Source organism: Schistosoma mansoni, chromosome W (genome assembly GCF_000237925.1).
Source record: "Schistosoma mansoni strain Puerto Rico chromosome W, complete genome".
Lineage (NCBI taxonomy): Eukaryota > Metazoa > Platyhelminthes > Trematoda > Strigeidida > Schistosomatidae > Schistosoma > Schistosoma mansoni.
In genome coordinates, this window is record NC_031502.1 from 54,595,229 (window position 1) to 54,618,638 (window position 23,410).

At 36.3% G+C, this 23,410-nt stretch overlaps 1 protein-coding gene across 1 annotated transcript; it reads right to left on the bottom strand.

Annotated features, from left to right (window-relative positions):
• Positions 1-7,349: 7,349 nt before the first annotated feature.
• Smp_026570 (putative innexin) lies at positions 7,350-22,851 on the bottom strand (the record flags this gene model as incomplete). The annotated part of the gene is made up of 4 exons (XM_018790184.1): positions 22,835-22,851; positions 22,713-22,799; positions 15,392-15,715; positions 7,350-8,458 (listed from the first exon to the last, which is right to left on the bottom strand). Exons 3-4 carry the CDS (start codon positions 15,711-15,713, stop codon positions 7,350-7,352), a joined length of 1,431 nt encoding a protein of 476 aa, XP_018655553.1. The 5' UTR covers positions 15,714-15,715; positions 22,713-22,799; positions 22,835-22,851.
• Positions 22,852-23,410: the final 559 nt, after the last annotated feature.

Below are 23,410 nucleotides of genomic sequence, written 5' to 3' on the forward strand. Positions count from 1 at the left end.
CTTAATGAACCTGATGAAAAAAATTTGAGGAACAGTTTAGATGTTATCGTTTTGTCATTTTAAACGATTGTCTTTTTGTCATTCTATCTTAAATGTATCGTGAAATCATTTTGATTATTTTAATCTGTATGGTTGTGTTCGTAATGGGTTGAGCCCATCATTAAAATCCAGGGACGAATTGACAGGTACTTTTCCATTGTATAGATCTCTTCAGTAGTTAGCATTCATAATCCACCAGGGATCAAAATCCAGGATCTTTTGGCTACACAGTGAGCGCCAAACCACCAGACCACTTATGCATACTAAGGGCGTATTAAGACGAAATACCTGAGATCAATTCGTGGTGAATATATTACCTGCAGAATAGTGAGTTATCTTCTTCATACACATTTCTTCTGGATAAAAGTATATCTTTCCCTTTGCATGAATTCTAAAGTTATAACTTTTTCCAATGTTTTGTGTGATCACCTAGTGTTTCACCTTGAAAAAGTCTTTGGATTCTTTGACTATCTGATAATGATAAACGGTTTATTATCTCTCGTCTTAAGATGGTGTATGGTTGTGGTGATGGTGGATCTAAAATCAAGTCACGGACTTCTTTGGCAACTGAAGGAGGAAGGATAGAACACAAGTCTCTATAGCGAATCCCTTCAGATTTGATATTGTGTCTTGTGAAATAATGCTCTAGTTGAGCAAACCACAACTCAGGATCACTACGATCAAATTCTGGAAGTCGGGATTTCGTAGTTATAACAGTGTCTATCACCACTGGTGACAAATCCTCCAGATTATGGGTTTCTATTGAGTCTGACATGAGGTATGTGACAAATATAGCAATAAAGTTAGCACGAAAAATGGTTACTATAACACGAATAACTTAAGATAATACGGAATAAACTAGTTATATACTCAACTTAGTTTACGGATAATCCGGTCTACTTTTACGATTAAGTAAAAAAAAAAATTAATATCAGAAATGAGGTTAAATTGTGTTCAAAAAGGGCTCACCACTTTCGTGCCTTAAGGTAACCCTCGTGCTATTGATAGAAGAAACCAGAGAAGTAGTGAATAGGTCTTTATTTCGATCTTCGCGCAGTCACAGTGGAGCGTGGGATTATCTGTTCAGACAAACAAAGGCTCTCAACATTCCATATAAGATAGTAGGGAATATAACGCTTACAAAAGGTAAGGAAGTGAATGAATACTTGAACAATACTGTTTTAGCATATGCTTGGTTGTTTGGGGTCAACTCTTAACCAACCAACCTGAGCTGTTACAGGTACATTTAGAAAATAGTCGGCATCTCGAGAAGTATGTGATCTAAGCTGGCTGGCTGTCACGAGCGATGTGTAGCATGGCGTACGCACTAACGACCTGGTGCGTATGCGTGACCGAAACTCTTCGGCTACATTGTTTCCAGTAAAACTAATTAGGTCAGCATTAGTGTAGAAGACTTACAGAACTATTTATATTGGTGAGTTCTTTCGCGTTACAGATTATTCATTCACGTTGAATACTTGCTAAAAGTATGATCAATAACTTTATCCTTTACTTGGTATACGTATATTATAATTCTACTAACCACAATCATTGAGACGATAAGAATAAATATATCGATCTTTTAATTGTAAGGCTTGATCAAAAGTGAAAAAAGATAAGCAACTGTTCATTTTGCTTCCATTGAGGGTGATAATTGAGAAGAATGAGTTACTACAACATTTAAAAATAGAGGTTTTCATTCAGTACTCATCACCAAATGCTAACCCAATTCATCTTGATAATATTATTAGTGAGGTCAGACAACGGAAAAGTCCAGATTCGAACTGGCGTCCGCGGTCTGTAGTGATTGTGGAAGGGCAGCCGAAATTTGCTACCCATCGTTCGACGAAAGCACGGGCCACGGTTTCAGCAGTAATGTCCTTAATCGGTACTGCTTCTGGCCATCGAGTGAAACGGTCTACGCATGTTAGGAGATATGAGTATCCGTTCGAGTCGGGTAAGGGTCCTACTAAATCTATATGGACGTGGTCGAAACGAGCGTCAGGGGTTTTGAAAGAGCCTAAGGGACATTTGTTATGTCTTATGACCTTAGATTTCTGACAGCTTACACAGGAGCGTGCCCACTCCCTCACGTCTTTATTCATGCCAGGCCAACAAAAGCGTTCGGCTATAAGTTCGATTGTTGCACGAGCACCTGGATGAGAAAGATTGTGCAACGTATTGAAGACGTTGCGGCGATAATGTTTTGGTACAATTGGACGATCCCTACCTGTAGATGTGTCACAGAGTAAGGTTTCCTTACCTGTTCCCATCTGCTTAATACTTAGTTTTAGAGTTGTCGAGGATAACTCATGCTGAAGATCAATGTCTTCTTTTTGAAGCTGAGCGAGTTTAAGAAGGTCGATTCCTTGGAAACTGTTCAAGGAGCTAATTCGAGACAAGGCGTCTGCGACTACATTGTTTGCTCCAGAAATATGTTGTATGTCTGAAGTAAATTGCGAAATGTAGTCGAGTTGTCGAGACTCTCGCGGTGAGTACTTGTCTGAGGACGAACTTAAAGAGAAGGTAAGAGGTTTGTGATCGGTGAAAAGCGTGAATTCTCTTCCTTCGATGGAATGTTGGAAATGCCGTACAGCACAATACATAGCTAGGAGTTCCCTACCGAACGTGCTGTACCTAGATTCCGCGTCTAGCAACCGTCTCGAGAAAAATCCTAAAGGTTGCCACGAGTTGTTAACCCATTGTTGTAAGACTGCTCCGATTGCTGAGTCGGATGCGTCTACTGCGATACTAATGGGTGCTTGAGTGTCCTGATGAGCAAGCAAGGTTGCTTTAGCGATGTGTTCCTTAACTGTGGAGAATGCTTTACGGGCTATGTCGTCTAAACTAATTGATTTCGCATTTCCACGAAGTTGATCGGTTAACGGTTTCATTAGGGATGCGCATTTAGGTATGAACCGTCTATAGAAACTTACGAGTCCGTTAAAAGTTCGTAAGTGCTTGATCGTGGTCGGTTCTGGGTAATCCAGAATGGCCGCCACTTTGCTTCTAAGTGGTCGGATGCCTTGGGCATCAATAGTGTGTCCTAAGAAGTCTAAGCAGTTAGTTCCGATTTGGCATTTCTGAATGTTGACAGTAATGCCATGCCGTTGGAGTCGATCGAAAACAATGTCCAGATGCTTGAGATGTGATTCTCTGTCCGGACTTGCTATTAGACAGTCATCAACATACGCATGTACGAAGTTGAGACCTCGGAAGACGTCGTCTATAAACCTTTGGAAGGTTTGAGCCGCATTTCTTAAACCAAAAGGCATTCGTAGAAATTCGTAAAGACCGAAGGGAGTGATGATGGCGGTTTTAGGAATGTCGTCAGGTGCCATCGGTATTTGGTTATAAGCTTTAACCAAGTCGATTTTCGAAAAGACAGTTGTACCTTTCAAGGTAGCTGTCAAATCGTGAATATGAGGCAGCGGGTAACGATCGGGAATGGTTTTAGCATTCAGACGCCGATAATCACCAGTTGGCCGCCAATCATTGCTGTCCTTTTTAGGGACCATGTGCAATGGGGATGCCCATGGACTATTCGATGGTCGAATTATCCCTAGGTCCATCATGTGGTTGAATTCGTTTTTAGCTAACCTAAGCTTTTCGGGAGCGAGTCTTCGGGCTTTCGAAAATACAGGTGGTCCTGTAGTCGAGATGTGATGTGTAACATTGCTGGTTACACAAGGTAATTTCGATTGCGATTGGCATATCCCGGGGTATTTGTCGAGTACTGCTTGGTACAAGGGGTCTATGGTGTGCTTAATCGTGACTGGGGATAACCTGCAACCAGAACAAGGAGTTACGCAAACGGATAACTTAGTGTTTCCGTCTATTAACCTTCGTGCGCGTGTGTCGATGAGTAGATTGTGGTGTTGTAACAGGTCTATACCAATGATTGGCATAGAGACATCTGCAACCACGAAAATCCAGTGTATGGGTTTGCGTAAACCCACGTTAAGGTAGACGTACCTTTTACCGTAAGTAGCGATCGGCTTTCCGTTTGCCGCCTGTAAACTTAAAACAGACTCGCGAAGTCTGTCGTCGAGATTTGCTGGAAGAACGCTAACTTCTGCGCCAGTGTCGACGAGGTAGCGAACTTTCGTAGTCACATCCGTGACATATGAGAGACGGCTGTGTTCGCCGGCTACGGTTGCCGTTAACGCGTGCCGGCTGGGAAGTTTCCCGAAATCTTATTCGTGTCAGTCGATTTTGAAGTCGGATAATTGCAAGGTTTCCTGCAATTTCTGGAAAACTTACCGTACTGGTTATGATACCAGCACCAGTCGGGATTGTCTGTCTCTCGTGGTCGAGAGCCAGATCGCTTACGTGAGGCGCTTCTACGCGGGGTTTTTGACCGACTACGGTCATTGCGAACTCTAAGATATCGTGTAAGCGTGTGACATAGTTCGGCCATGTCAGTCGAGGTCGATTGGGGTTTTTCTTTGATGGAAAAAAACTCGGCCTTAGAAGATCTAGTGATTTCCAAGATTCGATCGGCAGATGCAGCTAGTTCATCAATGGCATTGTTTTGAAATGAAACAAGCACTGCCTGCACCTGTTGAGGGAGTTTAGACAAGAAAAGTTGTCTAAATAGGCCATCATCGAAAGTTCGTTGGCCGATGACTTCTCTCATTCTAAGCAACATGTCCGTCGCAGAACCATGTTGCAAGTCGATATTGTTAAGGAGTTGGTCTAACCGTTGTCGATCAGTTAGGTCTCCTCGTTTTAAAATCGATAGCTTAAGCGATTCGTAAGGTTCGGAAACATCACTAGTAAACATACTAGGTGTTACGTACCTGTTAAACTCGCGCGGTAACGCCTTAACTACCGCGAGGAAACGTGTGCGCGAGTCCGTGATTCCGTGCATGCAAAAATCGGCTTCTGCATAGCAGAACCAGGACTCGATATTGTCGGGCCAAAATGGCGTTAACTGAATCGAAATAGGGGGAATAGACTTTAACTTAAAAACCTTGGGTGAGTGTTCCGTCATATTAATATAGATAACGAAAAATGTCTAATTAAAATATATCCGAGAAAAAAAATTCGCGAAAAAAGTATATCACAATATAGAAAATTCAAATAAAGAATAACAATGAATAATAATATTCCAAAATGGAACAGACTCACAGTATATTGACTTGGTGTACCAGATCACGTCGGTCTCACCAATGATGATGCAACGGATGTTCTAGTTTTACAACTAGTTACCAGTAGCACCTTCTAAATTTGATCGTTCCCAGTCAGATAGAAATCAGAAGTCAGATGAGAAGAGGCAGGAAAGATATATTTGATTCGTTACCAATATATCGAGGACCTTTTCTATGAGCTGGCTAATGAAACGTAGGAGCTGTGTCCCACGTCGTGTTGAAACGTGATCTGGTGCGGATGCATGACCGAAAGCCTTCAGCTAAACAAGTCCACTTAAACAACGTGGTCAGCATCCAATGTCGAACACTTAATGAGCTATTGATTTTGGGGAATTATTTACAGCTACAACATGATCCAGTAATCACGTTGTAGTGAACAAAAAACGGGTGGGGACAATCGATTGTATTAAGGCACACATTATAGACTATCTCACTAAATTCTGATAACCATACAATGAACAATTAATTTGCAAAATAACAACCACTTGTCTCGATCTTAACTGTTCCTTCTGCAAATATCAGTCCATCTTCTCTGATTTCATTATTCTTGAATTTCATACCAATTGCGCTTCATTCCTGTTCTTTCCTTATCGATCTTCTGCCAAAATACTTACTATGTCTGACCATCACCATATACTAGTTATATGGATATAAGTAGACCGCACTACTGTTGCTAGTCACATTTCATTCATGTTAAACGTTACAACTAGACAATCTACCAATCATCTTCCATTCCACTTGATCAAATATACTATTAATATCAATAATATTAAAGTCAGCCATACTGATGGTAGTCCCCATTAAGTAGGACATGCAAAATTATTCGAAAACTGTAGCTTCTTGTGGTTTTCAAAGCTGTACTACTTACTACCGTAGCCAGACACATTGCAGTTATTCTACTCATGCTTTATGAGACTGAGGTATTCACATTTATTGCATAGTGATTACTTATTTAACAATTCTTGGTAGTCTAGTACCATCTATTAATCTACATTCTGATCACTAGTCTAAGTGACATAATATTGCAGTCCTAAGATAAAATAGTGTTGGATCTGAAAGGGATAGTTAAAAATATTTGATAAAGATATTTTCTTCATCTTTTTGATTGTTCATATTCAACGCTTCATATCTTTAAATTTGATTTGTATTTTGTCCTAGAAATCAATGATATGATATTTGTTGAGTTCACCCATAGAATCAGTAATCAGCTTACTGTTAAGATCAACATTATTCTAATTGACTTTTTTTTTATTTTCACTGAAATATTTTATTAATTTAACCTTTTTTTTTATCAGACAAGGGGTTTTGTGGAGATATTATTAATCTAATAGTTGAATCCATGAGTCCATTATAGCTCGTACACTATGGAAAGCTTGTAAAGGCTGGACGACTATTTCATTCTACTATGGGACTCCTCAGAAGTGCTCATCCACCACCCCACACGTGAGACTCAAACCTAATTCATCTTGATAAAATTAACATAATCTAGTATTCATGTTATTACTAGTGATATTCCATTCATGTTAAATGTTATATCCATCCTCTGTACAACTTAGCAATCTATCAATTGTCTTCCACTCCACTTGATCAAATATACTATTAATATCAATATTAATAAAGTCAGCCACATTGAATTTATATACTAAAGTATATTTTGTTTAAACTATCTAAAATAACCATGAGAATACAATTTTTATTATAAATAATCTTTGAAAGGAAGAGTCTTTTAATGTAATGAAATAAGATGAAATGATCAACTGCATGATGGTTCATAATATGATTACAGAATTTCTTTAACAAAAGTTTCACATATATATACCCCTAAATTCATTGTATCAATCGAAAACAAAATTCAAATTTAAATTTCCCGCGCATAGAAAATCGATTCTCATTTAAACAAAATTACCGCCATCATTCAATTTGTTGTCAGTGGCATTACATTAATTCAAGCATTGATAATATGATTTGTTTATTCATGATTACATAATTTGTTTAGCGGAAGTTTATTACGTTTCATAAATAAAAAAAGTTCGATAAGATATAAATTCTCCTAAATTCAATGTATCAATCAAAAAAATTTAAATTTCCCGCACTCGAAAAATCGATTATCATTTAAACAAAGTTACCGCCATTATTTAATTTGTTGTTGTGACTGATTTAAACAAAATTGGTATTTGATTTACTTGAATTTGTATCTAACATAATTTCATTATCTGTTAATGGTATATTAATAAAACCATATTGTTTTTCATTCATATTTTGTTTATCATTATTGTCACCTAATTGTTCTAATTGTTTTTTCCTCATTAAATAAGCATTATAATAATCAATAAACATATGCCACCATTGATTTAATATTTCCCCAGTAACAATATCACCAATATTATCACGTATCATATGTAATAAAAAATAACCATCATTTTTAACAAATTTTTTGATAAAATAATCAATACGTATATCTTTATTATTATGATGATTATGTAATTGTATATTACAACCCATACAATCTAATGAATGATTATAATATTTATCTAATAGCTGTGATTGTATAGATACTACTAAATAATGATAAATATAAGTAGTTTGATATTTTTTTATAGTTAAACGTATTAACCATATTAAAATACTAATAATAGTTACCATGGTGATAATTGCTATCCATAACCATAAAAATATATATATCTTTTCATTAAACATATTAATAGGTAATGCACATATAGCTGTAAATTTATTATTTTTAGTACCAAGATGACGTACTTGTATTGGGCAATAAGTTTGTCTTGGAAAAAATTCACTTTCAATCCATTCATGTTTTGTTTTTAATGTAAATAGTAAGTGTCTGCCAAATTTAAATAGGTTACCATGGTAACCGAGAAAGATTTTAATAATATATAATTGTCCAATTAAATTTAATAAATATAATAATTTAATAAAGATATATACTACTGATATATAATTACCGATATGTTTATTAATGGGGAAAAATTTTTGAAATGAGTAGTATGGAAATTTTTTAGGAAATTTCGGTGATTCATAATAAGTACAATAATGTTGACGTGATAAACGAAATAGCTGATATGCGGCAGATTCAACACATTTTGATCGTTTGATATAATCATCTGCTGTATTTGCTTTATATGCCATATCTAAGATAGTTTCTAAATTGATACCTAATATATGTGTTGTTAATAATTGCCATATTAAATGGGGTATAAAAAATAACATTGCTTGGATGGATAAACAAAATGGGACCCATTGATAGAAAGCTATTTGAGGAGAAAAAGAAAAAAAGAAAAGAACTTCAATGAAACTTATGAATAAACTCTGGTTAAGCAATTACTGATATAAATTTATTCACATCATCAACCATTTTATCAAATTATTACGTGACTTACTTACTGATGCCTGTTACCTCTCGTCGAGGAGCACAGGCCGCACACCAGCATTCTACATCCAACCCTGTCCTCACCAATCTTTTCCACTTATTTCCACTTAACATTCATCCTTTTCATATCTGCTTTTATTTCCCGACGTAATGTGTACTATCGACTTCCTCTTCTTCACTTCCCCTTAGGATTCCAAGTTAGGGCTTGCAGTTTAGTGATCTCCTTAAGGTATATCCGATCCACTTCTAACATCTTTCCCTAATTTCCTCTTCAGCCGGAAGTTGGTTAGTTCTCTCCCAAAGTAGGTAATTGCTAATGATATCTAGTCAACGTATATTGAGTATCTTGTGTAGACAGCTACCTATAAATACTTGTACGTTTTGATTGATCGCGCTGGTAGTCCTCAACGTTTCAGCTCCGTACAGTAGAACTGTCTTGACGTTCGTACTGAAGATTGTGACTTTGATATTGGTTGACAGTTGTGTTAACTTCCATATGTTCTTCAATTGTAGGAAAGCGGTCCTTACTTTGCCGATTTTTGCCTTTACATCTTCATCAGATCATCCTTGCTCATCAGTAATGCTTCCCAGGTACGTGAATATTTCCACATACCTCCTGTAGCTCTTCTAGAGTTACTGCTGGTCCCAAGTCTGGGTAAAGGAGGAGGGTTGGGCGTGAAGTCGGCAATTCCATCCCGTAGAAAAAAATCTTGTTAAAAAAATGCCAAGCTAATTAAACGAACTAAACCATTTTTATGTGGGCTGAAGGAAAATTTTGCGAGGTTAAACTAATACACTTAATTGCTTCATAAAGTCAATGATTATTTGACTAAGTTAGATAAAAAGGAGCATACTTCCCAGTTTATGTCGATACGATAACCATGATCACATATTAAAGACTATGGATGAAAAACTCAAGACATTTTACTGAGTAATTGATTTATTCATTTCTTGTCTTTACCTGGATATTGAATTTCAATACCATTTCAAACTTTCAGTCGATTATATGATTCCTTTTTGAATCATAATATCCATCCTTAATCCTTTTCGCAATCTCATCTAATACTATTATTTCGACGGACTTGTTATATATTGTATTAATCTCATATTTCCGCGATATGTTAAGGTGACGCTTATGTATGTCAAGCCTTCAGGTTGTTATCAATGCCTGGTTGTCATTACACATGATCTTAGCTCACAGAGCCGAGAAGCCTGGTTGTGCTGAATATAGATTGGATACTAGCCAAGAGTGCTACACTTGAATTTTTCACTTTAAGGCATGTTCACTAAACGTATTTCTTTTCAAAGCATTGACCATGATTAACAAAAACTGTGAGAGACTAGTATTTTTGTTTTATATTCATTTCTGTTCAAACGCAGCGAAACGGTTAAGAAATTTCTATCAATTTCTTAAAATCAACTTGAGGGTCGGAAAAATGCCATGCATACACCTGTTACCTGTCTACTTTCACTTACACAGTTGGTCTTTACCATAAACATGATTTATCAAGTTATGGTGTGTTCACGTTCATGTGATGTATTAGCTAGTCACCCCTGGTGATTGTAAAATGTATAGTTTATATATTCACCTGGATAGTAATTGACAGTATAATATCTTTCATGGTGATACTCGATAGGTAAGTTTATTTGAAATCTTGTGAGAAAAATGGCGGCCTGTTTAAACATCTGAGCCACCTGTTCCTATCATCTAGATATTTCAACAAGTTATCTAATTTCGTTTGTTTTAATACATCATTATGCCTATTAATCGCACAACCTATTCAAGTGCGTTTCTGAAAAGTGTAAGACCTTTCGCTGTAAAGGTTACAGAAGGCCTAATCAGAGATATTGTGGTTGCTGGCAATATGCAGCGAGAAGAATGTACATTATCCAGATGTCGATTGACTGGGCTGCTAACTTCTAACTGGTGATCACTCAATATTTATCGTCAGGAAGGACGAAGAAGTAAGAAACGGAAACTTGTTGAAGTACTTTGTGCTGATAATTCTATATTGTACAAAAAATATAATAATGAATAAAGCTAATAATAATAATAATACTAACAATATAATAGTAAGCATCAGAGTGTTACAGTCGTAGATGGCGTCGAGTCTCAATTGACTATGATCACCACTACAGTAAGATTATACGCCCGAAATCGACTTGGTTCCTTTGATAGCTTGTAAACCAGAAGGCAGTAACTGATCCAGATAAAGTATATCTATTGACGATCTCGTGGTATCGAAAGAATACCGAGACGTGCCAACGAGTACAGGCAATAAGGGCAGAGCGTAAGAAAGTTCGAACGAACAAGATGGATAGCGGAATGAGAAGTGATTTTGATACAGTTAAACAACAACGAGTACAGTAAAACAATCACTGGTGCAATTGGTTATAATAATAATTGTTTCCATTATACCAATCACGTTCTCATCGACTACACAGTAATGAATAGTACCATTGAAATGAAAATTTTGATTAATACGGCTTGTACTCTTTGGAATTTACTTCATTCTCCAGATATTTTTCACATATTCTCGTTTTCTTGATAAGGTTCTGTAAGGACGGCTCGTCGGTAGACTCTAAGTAGCCTTAAGAAGCCCAGAAAGAGCCGCAGACATTCCATCCAATCACTGCTAGGGGAATATTCTAGAATGTCGACGTGTAGCTTCTCCATTGGGTGGATAAGAATGACCCCTTATGTGCCTATTGGTTGACCGAAACGATGATTTACATTCAGCCAATAACTATAAATACATTAGATTTCTGTACTATATTTTGACACTGTTTTGGGGAATAAACTTCCTACTTACTAGTCTTCTGTCTTTTCTTTGTGACGTTACGGGTTCAATCGTCCAAGTAGTCTAGTAGTACGCGGCATAGCAAGAATCAAGGCTCTAGATATAACAGGTTCAAATTGTATTTCATTTAGAAATAAAAAAAACGGAGCACATATTTTGTTGAATACTACTGTTTGTTCACTGAACAATCTCTCTTCAGCCAGCAATACAGCTATACTCATTCTACATATGCATTCACGTACATTTACAACTTAATTGTAATCATCTCTTGTTGTAAACTAGAGAGTATTTAAGAAATAACAAGGAGGTTTTGGTTGTATTCTCCGAATATTGTAATCCATGAAAAATACTACTAATACAGAGATGATACTTTGAAACATTCTTCAACTACTTATAAGTAAGCAAAGTTAACTAAGAAAATATTTGCGGTCTCGGAATAAAAATATCATCAGAAGGGGTTTTGTGGAAATTTAGAATTTTCATAGTTGAAAGCGTGAGTCAGTTAAAGCTAGATCACCAAGGAAAACTTTGAAGCACTGGACGGTTGCTCAACTTTGTGGTTTGGTTGGAGTTAGATATAAACACCGTTGGATGCCGGCTCAGTGATCTATCGGTTAAGTGCTCTGGTGCGAGACTAGTAGATCCTGGGTTCGAATCTAACGAGGCGGTGGGGTCGTGGATGCGCATTGCTAAGGAGTCCCACAATAGGACGAAACGTACGTCCAGTGCTTCCAGGTTTTCCCTGGTAGTCTAGCTACAATTGACTCACGCTTTCAACTATGAAAAATATCTTCACCTAAAAAAACCTATGGTTGTGTGGTGTATGCTACTTATGTTGACAGATATAATTAGTATGTAACACCAATCAGAAGTAGGATGCCTGGTAACAAAATATTGTAAACAAAAGGACAAGGAGGAAATCTGAGAGCAGTGTAAACAACAAAAGAGTTCGAGAAATGTGAAAAGACCAACGCAAAGATGTGTAAATGATGTATGGTTTTCATATTTCGCTAAGCCACTGTGATTTTGCATTTGTTTGTTTGGGCCTTCTCATTGATTTTAAGACTGCGATTGATCAGTTTCCTATTGGCATATTTGCATTCTGTGTGGACTGCCTTGATATTGACCTCAGTCACAAACATTGTAATCGTAGACTGATGGTCACTAGCACAGGAATGTAGGACTCACGTTCCGTCCTATTTGAGATTCGTCTCGGAGTGAAAATCAACTCTGAGACGCAGCTACATGCATCTGATGAGTCCCGAAACACACAAAATGCGAGTTCTGGATTCCACTACTAGACACCATCCATCTCTGCTTACTGACATTTAGTTCCCTAACTAGACAATTCACCACTTCAATTGTTTTTGATTATTAGTTTTAAACATAATTATTTGTTGTTTTAAGCTTTCATTATCGTTAAACATTCAATATTGGTAATTATAATGATTGAATTCAGATTAATAATAGATTGATGTTAGTCAGTTTTGGATAACTGTCATTATATAAAACGGAAGTCAAAACATTCCTATTAAACCCAATTTCGTCAATGATTTACATTGTTATTTCTGATGATAATGAATTTGAAAGGCCACCACATAGTGTAGATATATGTTTGACAAAGTATAGAAATTAAGTCTACTTTGACCAGATTGTTATGGTAAACGTTAATGGATAAGACAGGGGAATAGGTATGATGAATTCCTTTTTGAACAAATGGGTTCGGCGTTTTGACCTGCATTTATGGTGGCCTGCTTGAACATCTGGTCTACCTGTTCCTGTCATCTAGATATTTCAACAACTTAGTTGATTTTGTTCGTTTTTAAACACTATTATGGTTATTAATCGCACAAACTATTGAGATGTGTTTCTGAGAAGTGTACAACCTTTCGTGATACAAGTTACAAAAGGTCCAATCAGAGATATCTTGGTTGCTGGCAATATACAGAGAAAATTATGCACATTATTTAGATGTCGATTTTAGCGGACTGCTAGCTTCAAACTGGTGATCACTCAATATTTATCGCCAGGATCGACCAAGAAGTAAGAAACGGAAACTTGTTGAAATACTTTGGGCTGAGAATTCTATATTGTACCAAGACTCTAATATTGAATAAAGCCAATGATATAAATAACAATATCTATGCACTGCATATCTATGAGACAGCTATCCAGTGTTCTTTGGTTATCAGTGTTTGTCCATAATATGTCAGCCCAGATGCTAGATAACTTTAAATTTATAATTAACAGCTCTTAGCTAAGGTTTAAACGAGTGATTAGACTATTTGTGATGACCTTTTTCTGATAGGCTTAATTATTGTAAATATGATCTTTATGATCGAGATCGTGAAAAGTTAAAGATGATCTAAAAGCCATATTTACTAATCTGAACTCCGTCGTAACAAAGGATCCATTTCTTAAATTCTAATAATCAAACCTATTTATAAATGTTATCAACCTGGTGTCAATCAGTTATGGGAATTGGCTACAAACTTCGTATAAATTTCGTCAGATACATCTCTACACCTGTTTTTTACAGAAACGAGAGAATTCACACATTAAATTTAATAATGGTTTGAATTATTTTTTCTGGTTAGCGTTTTTTAACGAGTTAGTTTTCTACGGGATGGAGTCGCTAACCTCATGCCCAAACCTCCTCCTTTATCCGGGCTTAGGACCGGCAGTAACCCCCGGAGGGGCTACAGGCGGAGGTGAAGGCCATCATCCATAAGATACAGGCGTTTATTAACAGTTGTCTACGCAAGATACTTCGGATACGTTTGCTAGACACTATCAGCAACAACCTACTGTGGGAAACAACAAACCAGATTCCAGTGGAGGAAGAAGCGCTGGAAGTGGATAGGACACACATTGAGGAAATCACCCAATCGCGTCACAAGACAAGCCCTCACACGAAATCATGAGGGCCTAAGGAAAAGAGGAAGACCAAAGAACACATTATGCCGAGAAATGGAGACAGACATGAGAAGAATGAACAAAAATAGGCTAGAACAATAAAAGAAAGGCCCAGGACAGAGTAGGTTGGAGAAAGCTGGTCAGCGGCTTATGCTCTATAAGGAGTAACAGGCTTAAGTAAGTGTAATAATTAGATTTGAATGTGATATCGTGGGGCAAGATCGATAGTCAACATTTAGGGATGAGTATAAATGACAGACAATGACTATTTGAAAAGTTTTGATATCTACATGTTAACTCCTTGGTAAACAAGAAATTTTATTGCAATTTTGCTTACTTTCTACTGAGAACTATTCACGGTAATCAAATATGTGACACTGAATAAATTGAGTATTACCTGTATTAATCTTTATTAAATTGGTATGCATATATGTTTTGTCAACCAATATCAAAGTGAGAATCTTAAACATGAACGTCAAGACAGTTAGTTCTACTGTACGGAGCTGAAACTTCGAGAACTACCACAACGATCATCCAAAAGGTACAAGTATTTATAAACAGTTGTCTACAAAAGATACTCAATGACCGTTGGCCAGATACCATCACCAACAAACTACTATGGGAAAGGACAAACTAACTTCCGGCTGAGGAGGAAATTAGGAAAAGATGTTAGAAGTGTATAAGACATACATCACGGAAATCATCAAACTGCATCACGAGGCCATCAATAACTTGAAACTCTGAAGAGAAGCAGAAAAGAGGAAGACCAATGAACACACTGGGCCGGAAAATAGAAGCAGATACGAAAAGAAAGGACAGTAAAGGACTGGTGAGGACAGAGTTTAATGGAGAGTGTTGCTGGGAAGCCTATGCCCCCCCCCAAGAAGGGTGACGGGCGTAAGTAAGTCAGTAAGTAAGTAAGTAAGCAGGTAAGTAAGTAAGTAAGTAAGTAAGGAAGGAAGGAAGGAAGGAAAGAAGGAAGTATATATACATGTTTGGAACACTGATCTATAAAATTCTGTTGACTGACTTCAGTAAGGAACAAATGTCAAATAATCCACAGAACAATAACATGTAAATGTACATTAACCACTTACACATATCAGCTTTATCACGTAATTTCTCCCAATCTTCATCGGTTAATGGCATTTGATCATTTTCCCGTATAGCTATTGTACCACGTACCCAACATACAGATTCAGCAAATTCATTAAATTTATTATCTGGTGATGTTGGTAATGTACATGCAATTGGTCTAAGAAAATATACATTAGCCATTGTTACACCAGATAACATAAGTATAATAGCACAACTAAAAAAATGATTTAATCTATCAGCTAAATCTTCTAAATGTGTAAATGCATTAGTTTTAGCACCAGCTAAACGATCTAAAAATCCAAGGCCGAATTCTAGTACCATTCCTTGAAAGGAAATAAAGAAGAAAAAGAAAAGAGAAAAACAAAAGTCAATATATGGTATATATCATGGATAATTGTGTTAAATCAAGGGATAACAGTCAGTCAGACACAACGTAGAACTTCGTACGTACGTACGTACTTACGTACATCAGTTCGAGTTGCCAAACTACATTAGTACAGAGATGCAGTTGTCGATTCAAATCCCATAGTGGTAGAAATAGTAAGAGTATAAGCAGTAAGTCGAAAGATTAGGGTTTGAAGATGTTATTCAAGGAGTATAATCCAATGAAATAGATTTGGAGAGAGAAAAAGGATAGAGACATGAAGAATTCAGAAGATTAGAATTTAGGAGAACACAAAGAGTGGATGCACCTTCGCCATCGCAAACGATTTTGAGCCATGTCATTCAAGGTCTCTAACCATCGATTGCTATCATCTTGCGAATCCCAACCAGGTAGTCTACACCTACCAACACGGTCCAGTCCACTTGTCAGCGACTTTATGGATTTGTGCCACGTTTTGGTCCGGCCGCCCCTAGCTTTCTTCCAACCTACTCTTACGCCATAAAACATTGCACGTCGGGGCAGTCGGTGGTTGGGTATACGTAACACATGTCCCAACCATCTCAACTGATGAAGTTTCATGACTTCATCAATCGATTTGCCATCCTTACCTAGTACCCGTTTCCTAACGACTTCATTACTTACTCGGTGGTCTCAGAATATACGAGTAATGCTTCGAAGACACCTATGATCAAAATCATAAATAACCTGAAATTGAAAATGAAGACTAACATAAAATCTGACCCTACTTATTACTACTTACGTCTGTTACTCCTTGTCGAAGAACATCGGCCACCCAACAGCATTCTCTATCCAATTCTGTCCTGGAAAATTCTTTCCAGTTATTTCCACTTTTTATTGGTCCTTTTCATTTCTACTTCAATTCTCAGCTCAGTATGAATCTTGGCCTTGCTCTTTTCCGTTTCCCTTCAGGATTCCGAGTTAGTCCTTGGCCCCGTTATGCAGTTTGGTGATTTCCATAATGTATGTCTTATTCAACCCCAGAGTCTTTCCTATTTTCCTCTTCATTTGGAATTCAGTTTATTCTCTCCCATGGTAGGTTGTTGCTGATGATATCCGGTCAACGAACATTTAGTATCTTGTGTAGACAATTGTTTAGGAATACTTGTACCTTTTGATGATGACTGTAGTACTTCTTCACGTTTCAGCTCCGTACAGTAGTACTAACTGTCTTGACGTTCGTATTGGAGATTCTAATTTTGGAGTTGGCTGACTTATGTCTTGAGTTCCATATGTTCTGCAAATACAGGAATGCTGCTCTTACTTTGCAAATCCTTGCCTTTACGTCTGCATCAGATCCTCCATGTTCATTGATGCTGCTGCTGATCAGTTACGTGAAAGATCCCACCTCTTCTAGATTTTTTCTATCAAATGTGGTTGGGCTGCTGTTCTCCGTGTTGCATTTGAAGATCTTGTTTTTCCCCTTGTGTATGTTGAGGCTTACTGATGCACAGGCTGCTGCTAAATTATTTGTCTTCATCTGCATTTGATCGTGTGTATGGGATAGGAGGGTCAGGTCATCTGTAAAGTCAAAATCGTCTAATTGGTTCTGAAATGTCCATTGTATTCCGTGCTTCCCCTCAGATGTCAATATCTTCATAATTTAGACAAGCGTAATAAGAATGAGAAAGGGGGAGAGTAAGCAGCTTCATTTGACTCCGGTCCTTACTTGGAATGCATCTGTCACCTATCATCTATGCATCACTATGCAGTGTAGTTAGTCGTATGAATTCCGTATGATGTTGAATATCATCTCAGGTATACAATAGTGTCAAAGAAATTTCCATAAAGTCCTATCCACGCTGTCAAATGCTTTCTCATATTCAATGAAGTTGATGTATAGTGACAAGTTCCATTCGATTGATTGTTCAACGATAATCCGTAGTGTCACGATTTGGTCTGTGAACGGTCGATCCTTACGGAATCCAGCCTGTTGATCTCGAAGTTGGGCGTCGACTGAGTCTTTCATCCGGTTCAACAAAACTACGTTGAAAACCCTTTCTGGCACCGATAGTAGTGTGCTGCCTCTGTAGTTCTTTAATACTCTGATGAGGTGTCCTTCTTCCCAGTCTGTCGGCACCTCTTCTTCCATCCAAATCTCCCTGAATAGTGTCAAGAGTGTTTGTAGTTACTCCTATGTCTGACTATAGTGTTCCGACTGGTATATTGTCAGGTGCTGCTGTTTTCCCGATCTTGATTTTCCTGATGACCATCCTGATTTCCTCGACCGTTGGTGGAGTGGCATCTTTAGAAAAGACTGTGTGTGCTGCTTTGTTGTGTGGTAGATTCAATAAAGATGGTCTGTTTAAGAGTTCATCGAAGTGTTCCACGCATCTGTTCCTTTGTCCTTGAATTTCAGTGATTGTCCCGTCATCTTTGTCCTTGACCGGTCTCTCTCTTTCACTTTATCTCCCCACCAGTTTCGTCGTGTCATATAATTGTTTGATATTTCCTTGTGTTGCAGCCTTTTTCTCTGTCGTCGCTTCGTCTTCCACATATTTCTACTTGTCAGTTCTAATCCTCTTCTTCATTTGCTTCTGTATATTCCGCTTGTAGCTTGACTTTCTCTCCTCTTGTTTGGCTGTTGTTAACTAATGTCTTCTTGTTCTTCCTTTCTTCAATCTTGTCCAGGGTTTCCATGGAGATCCATCCCTTATGACGATGCTTCTTGAGGTCAAGAGCCTCTCGACACGCCGAAGTTAGTGCTTCTTTGGTCCATTTTCAGTTCTTCTCCATATTAGCTTCATCTTCTCTGAGTAGATCTTGTAAGGCTTGGAACATATTGTTGAGAGCTATCTTAAATGGGTTGAGTTTATCAGTATGTCGAAGGAAGGCTGTATTGAACCTTCGTAACACTTAACTGTAAGCCAACTTTCACTTCAATTTCAATCACCAAATACTTTGTTTTTCTTACTTGTTGTAGGAATAAAAGTTTAGTTTTAGCGAAACAAAGCAGTTTGTACAAATTTGATTACTTTGATAAAAAGTTTCATTATTAAGCGAAACCCATTTCATAATGGAGAAGATTTGTAGCTCAGGTTAATGATTTAAATGGAGTATTGTTCTCTGAGCTGAATGGTATGATCATAGATCTTTCATGGTAATTCTGAACGACATCATCAGCATAAACTTCAAGTAGAAGTGAACTGTTCGAACACTTCACTTTGCTCCACAACCAAACCATCCAGCTCAGACAACAAAACACCATCAGAAATTTCACAGTTATGAACAAACTTATTCAAACCATAATTGTAATGTTAACTGAGGTAGAAGATGTAATTGCTTTCAGGAATTAAAGTTCTATTTAATGACATAACAGGTAATAATTATATGAATTATGGAGACTAATTAATATCTATATAAGCAAGACTCTCCGATACAATACAACATTCACCAATCAAATTACACTTGACGGAAAAGCTTTGGAAGATGTGAAAACCTTTACATATCTGGGCAGCATCATTGATAAACACAGTGGATCTGATGCAGATGTGAGGGCGAGGATCGTCAAAGCAAAAGCAGCATAATTACAACTGAAAAACATCTGAAACTTAAAACAATTGTCAACCAACACCAAGATCAGAATTTTCAATACAAATGTCAAGACAGTTCTAATGTATGGGGCGGTGACGTGGAGAACTACGAAACCCATCATCCAGAAGATATAAATATTTGATAAATAAAGAAGGAACGAATTGAGCGAAGAAATTTCTTTTCAATTAGTTTATCATCATGGCCTTACACTCATATATATATATATATATATATATATATATATATATATAATTTACAATAATTAAATAACACTCATGGAGTAGACACGTTACGTAATAATTATATAATGACACATCGATTATAAACTAACATTAATTGGAAGAGAAGGAATAATACTAATCAAAGTTATTATTTGAAAATCAATCAGTTGCTATGTTGCATAATATATAAAAAAAAAAGGAGAAGAAGAAAGAACTAACAAAATATTTCGATCTCACATGATTATTCAACTACTTATAATACCATTTTATAAGTAGTCACTTGAAAATAAGATAAAAAAAATACACATAAAATATGTATCATAAAATCAATAAAACTATTTAATGTCAACCATAAAAAAAAACGTGAAAGTTTCCCAAAAATTCCTTCATATAATCACATAGTTGTTTATATAGACTGTAACATTTAAGAAATAATTATGACTATTGCGTAGATACAACATGGACAGAATAAACTAAGAAAAGAAGGAAAACCGATTGATTTCTAGGGGTATGTTAATAATATCAGATTAGGTGATGAAATCGATAATGTGAATGTATATGATAAACAAATATTTCTGAAAATATATGATAAGATTTATGTTCATGGAAGTACAGTCTACGTAGTTACATTATTAACTCCGACTGTAGCTCCTCCAAGGGCTACTGCCGGTTGCAAGCCCGGATAAAGTAGGAGGGTTGGGCATGGGGTTAGTGACCCTATCTCGTGGAAAACCAACTCGCTAAAAAAACGCTAAACAGAAAAAAGTAAGTTACATTATTAAGATGCTTGGTAGTTATGATAGAAAAAGGGGTTTTTTGGAGATTATATAGTTCAATTCATGAATTGATTAAAGTTAGACCACTATAATAAACCTGAAATCACTAGACAGCCGTTTTGTTCTATTTTTGGATTCCTCAGTAGTGCGTACCCATGATCGCACACGTGAGATTGGAACCTAAGACCTTCGGTCTTGCGCGTGAACGCTTAACCTCTAGACCACTGAGACGACGTCCAACGGTTTCAATGTCTAACTTCAACCAATCCACGAAATCGTGCCACTATTGTCTTCAGAGAGACCCTACCTCCCATACTAGTATGAAATGGCCATCCAGCGCTTCCAGACTGTCCATGGTGGTTAGTTTTGTTAAACTCACGTTGTAACGATCATAATAGGACTGGGAACACTCGAATGTAGTTAAGTACAAATTACAGACTATCTTACCAAATTCTGATAACCATACAACAAACAGTTAATTTGCAAATTAACAACCAATTGTCTCAATCTTCACTGTTTCTTCTCTATTTCCACTGTTCATGCATTTTCCTACCACTTGCGCTCCATTTCAGTTCATTTCTTATTGTTCTTCTGCCAAAATACATTCTATGTCTGACAATCGCCATATACTACTTATATGGTTATAAGTAGACCACACTACAATGTATTCAGCTAATAAATCATGACAGAATTACCGAAATTTTGTTTAAAAACCACTAACTTGATTAAAACAAGAACAACGTTTGGATATTGGATAAACTAGATGTTTCAATTGTAGAGTGTATATCAATATTATGGTCGGGACAAATCCCATAGTTTTGACCTTCTAAAAATACCTCTCTCCCAGTATATACATATGTCAGAGGTGAAAATTCAATGGAAAAACGATCCAAGTAAGAAAAAAATTAATTTCCGTTTTCAATAAGGAGATTTTGTGGAGATTGTTGTGTTTTCACAGCTGAAATTACGAGTCGATCTAAGCTAGACATAATTATTAAGTTAGACAATAACACTATCGAATGCCGGCTCAGAGGTCTAGAGGTTAAGCATATCAAATACTATACATTTCTAACTTCAAATAACTAGAGATACAACACGAATGTTCATCCAATGTGGTGTAATGAAACTAATCTTCCACATGCTATGATGTAGAACCATTTACATTTTAAAAATTCAATTCCTTTTATTGATATATTGTGGTGCATGCTACTGATGTCGATAGATATAAGTAGTATATATCATCAATCAAAAGTGAAATGCCTGAAGGCAGAAGGTTAAGAAGATCAAGATAACAGAGAATGGTTGCTGTGGAAATAAAGGAACAGTGATGTCTGAGACGACTGATTGACATTTTGCAAATGAAGTATTTACTGCGTAGATCTGAGATTTTACTAAGGCGTTCTGTTATTTTGTATTTACACACATTCGACTGTCCCCAATTGTATTCTCATTCACTACAAAAATAGCCCTTGATTAAATTATAAAATAGTCTCATCTCGAAATGAACATTTAGAGAGTATGAATACAAAGATAAATGATCAAAGAACCTTGTTTGTAAGCTACTTTTTCAAAGCGAATAATAATACAATTAAATTTATCAGAAGGGGTTTTTGTGGAGATTTTAGTAATTTTATATAGTTGATAGGTCCTGGTTTCGAATCCCGCGAGGTGGGATCGTGGATGTTCACTACTGAGTAGTCCCGCAATAGGACGGACTGACCGTCCAGAGCCTTCAGGTTTTCCATGGTGGTCTAGCTTCAATTGACTCATGAATTCAACTATAAAATTACTAAAATCTTCACAAAACCCACTTCTCATTACTTGATCGTTCTTTTCATGTTACTCAATAACTATTTCCTTATTCATGCAAAATTTTCTGAATAACAACTAATCATCTAGGGGTTAGTAATAAATCAGAAATATTTGAAGTATAATTTCTTAGTTAGATGAAATTAGGAAAAGACGTTGGAAGTAGATTGGAAATACATTAAGAAAATCACTAATGTGCATTACAAGGCAATCCCCAACTTGGAATCCGGAAGGGAAGCGGAAAAGAAGAAGACTAAAGTACACATTACGCCGCAAAATAGAAGTAGATATGAAAAAAATGAATAACAACTGGAACGAACTGGAAAGGATTGCCTAGGACAGAGTTGGATGGAGAATGCTGGTGAGCAGCCTATGCTCCTCAATGAGGTGTAACAGGTGTAAGTAAGTAAGTAAGTAAGTAAGTCTTAGTTAGATACCCAACTATATATGATTATCAAATAGCCTATTTTCAATAATGTTTAAATGATAGAAAAAGAAGTATCTCAGCATGAGAAACATAATCATTTCAGTACTCTACTAGTTATATAATCACAATATTATATGAATATAAACTTACTTGTTATTCAAGTCAATTAGTAAATCAACACTGTCTATTGTAAATCCTTGTATACTTCTATATGTTCTTTAATAATTATCACAAATCCTTTGAAAAATGTTATATAATCCAACTATAGTTACCCCTTCGGAAGACATATACATATATATATATACCTTGGTCTAAATTGACGTTGGTAACAGGGTTTGTAGACAATTGTCGCATTTTTTTTTCAAAAAAATATTTAACATTGAAACTTCAAAATTCCAAACTAAATGAACCAATCAGAAAACGCTAAATTATTCCATTTTTTTGTAAAATCAACCAATCAGTGATTAAGTTCACTTTGTGTGACCTAAAAGTAATTTTAAATGTTAATATTATATAAACAACAAATGGAATGAACAACAACCATCAAACGTGAATATTTAAACAAACAAAATATGAGTAAAAAGTATCATAGAATGTACTAACTAACTGTTGTTTGCCTTTTTTTTCAAAGTTCACATTTAATTACATAGTTGTTCCATTGATGAAAAAAAAACGAGTAATTAAGTAGTACATTAGTTGTACAATCAATAAGAAGTACATGTTTTGAAAATTTTATCATTACTGTAGTATAGTTTATTTAGATAGATACCATTTGTAATAGTTGAATTCATGAGTCAATTGAAGTTAGACTATTTATTATTTATTTAAACACATAAATATTGGTACAA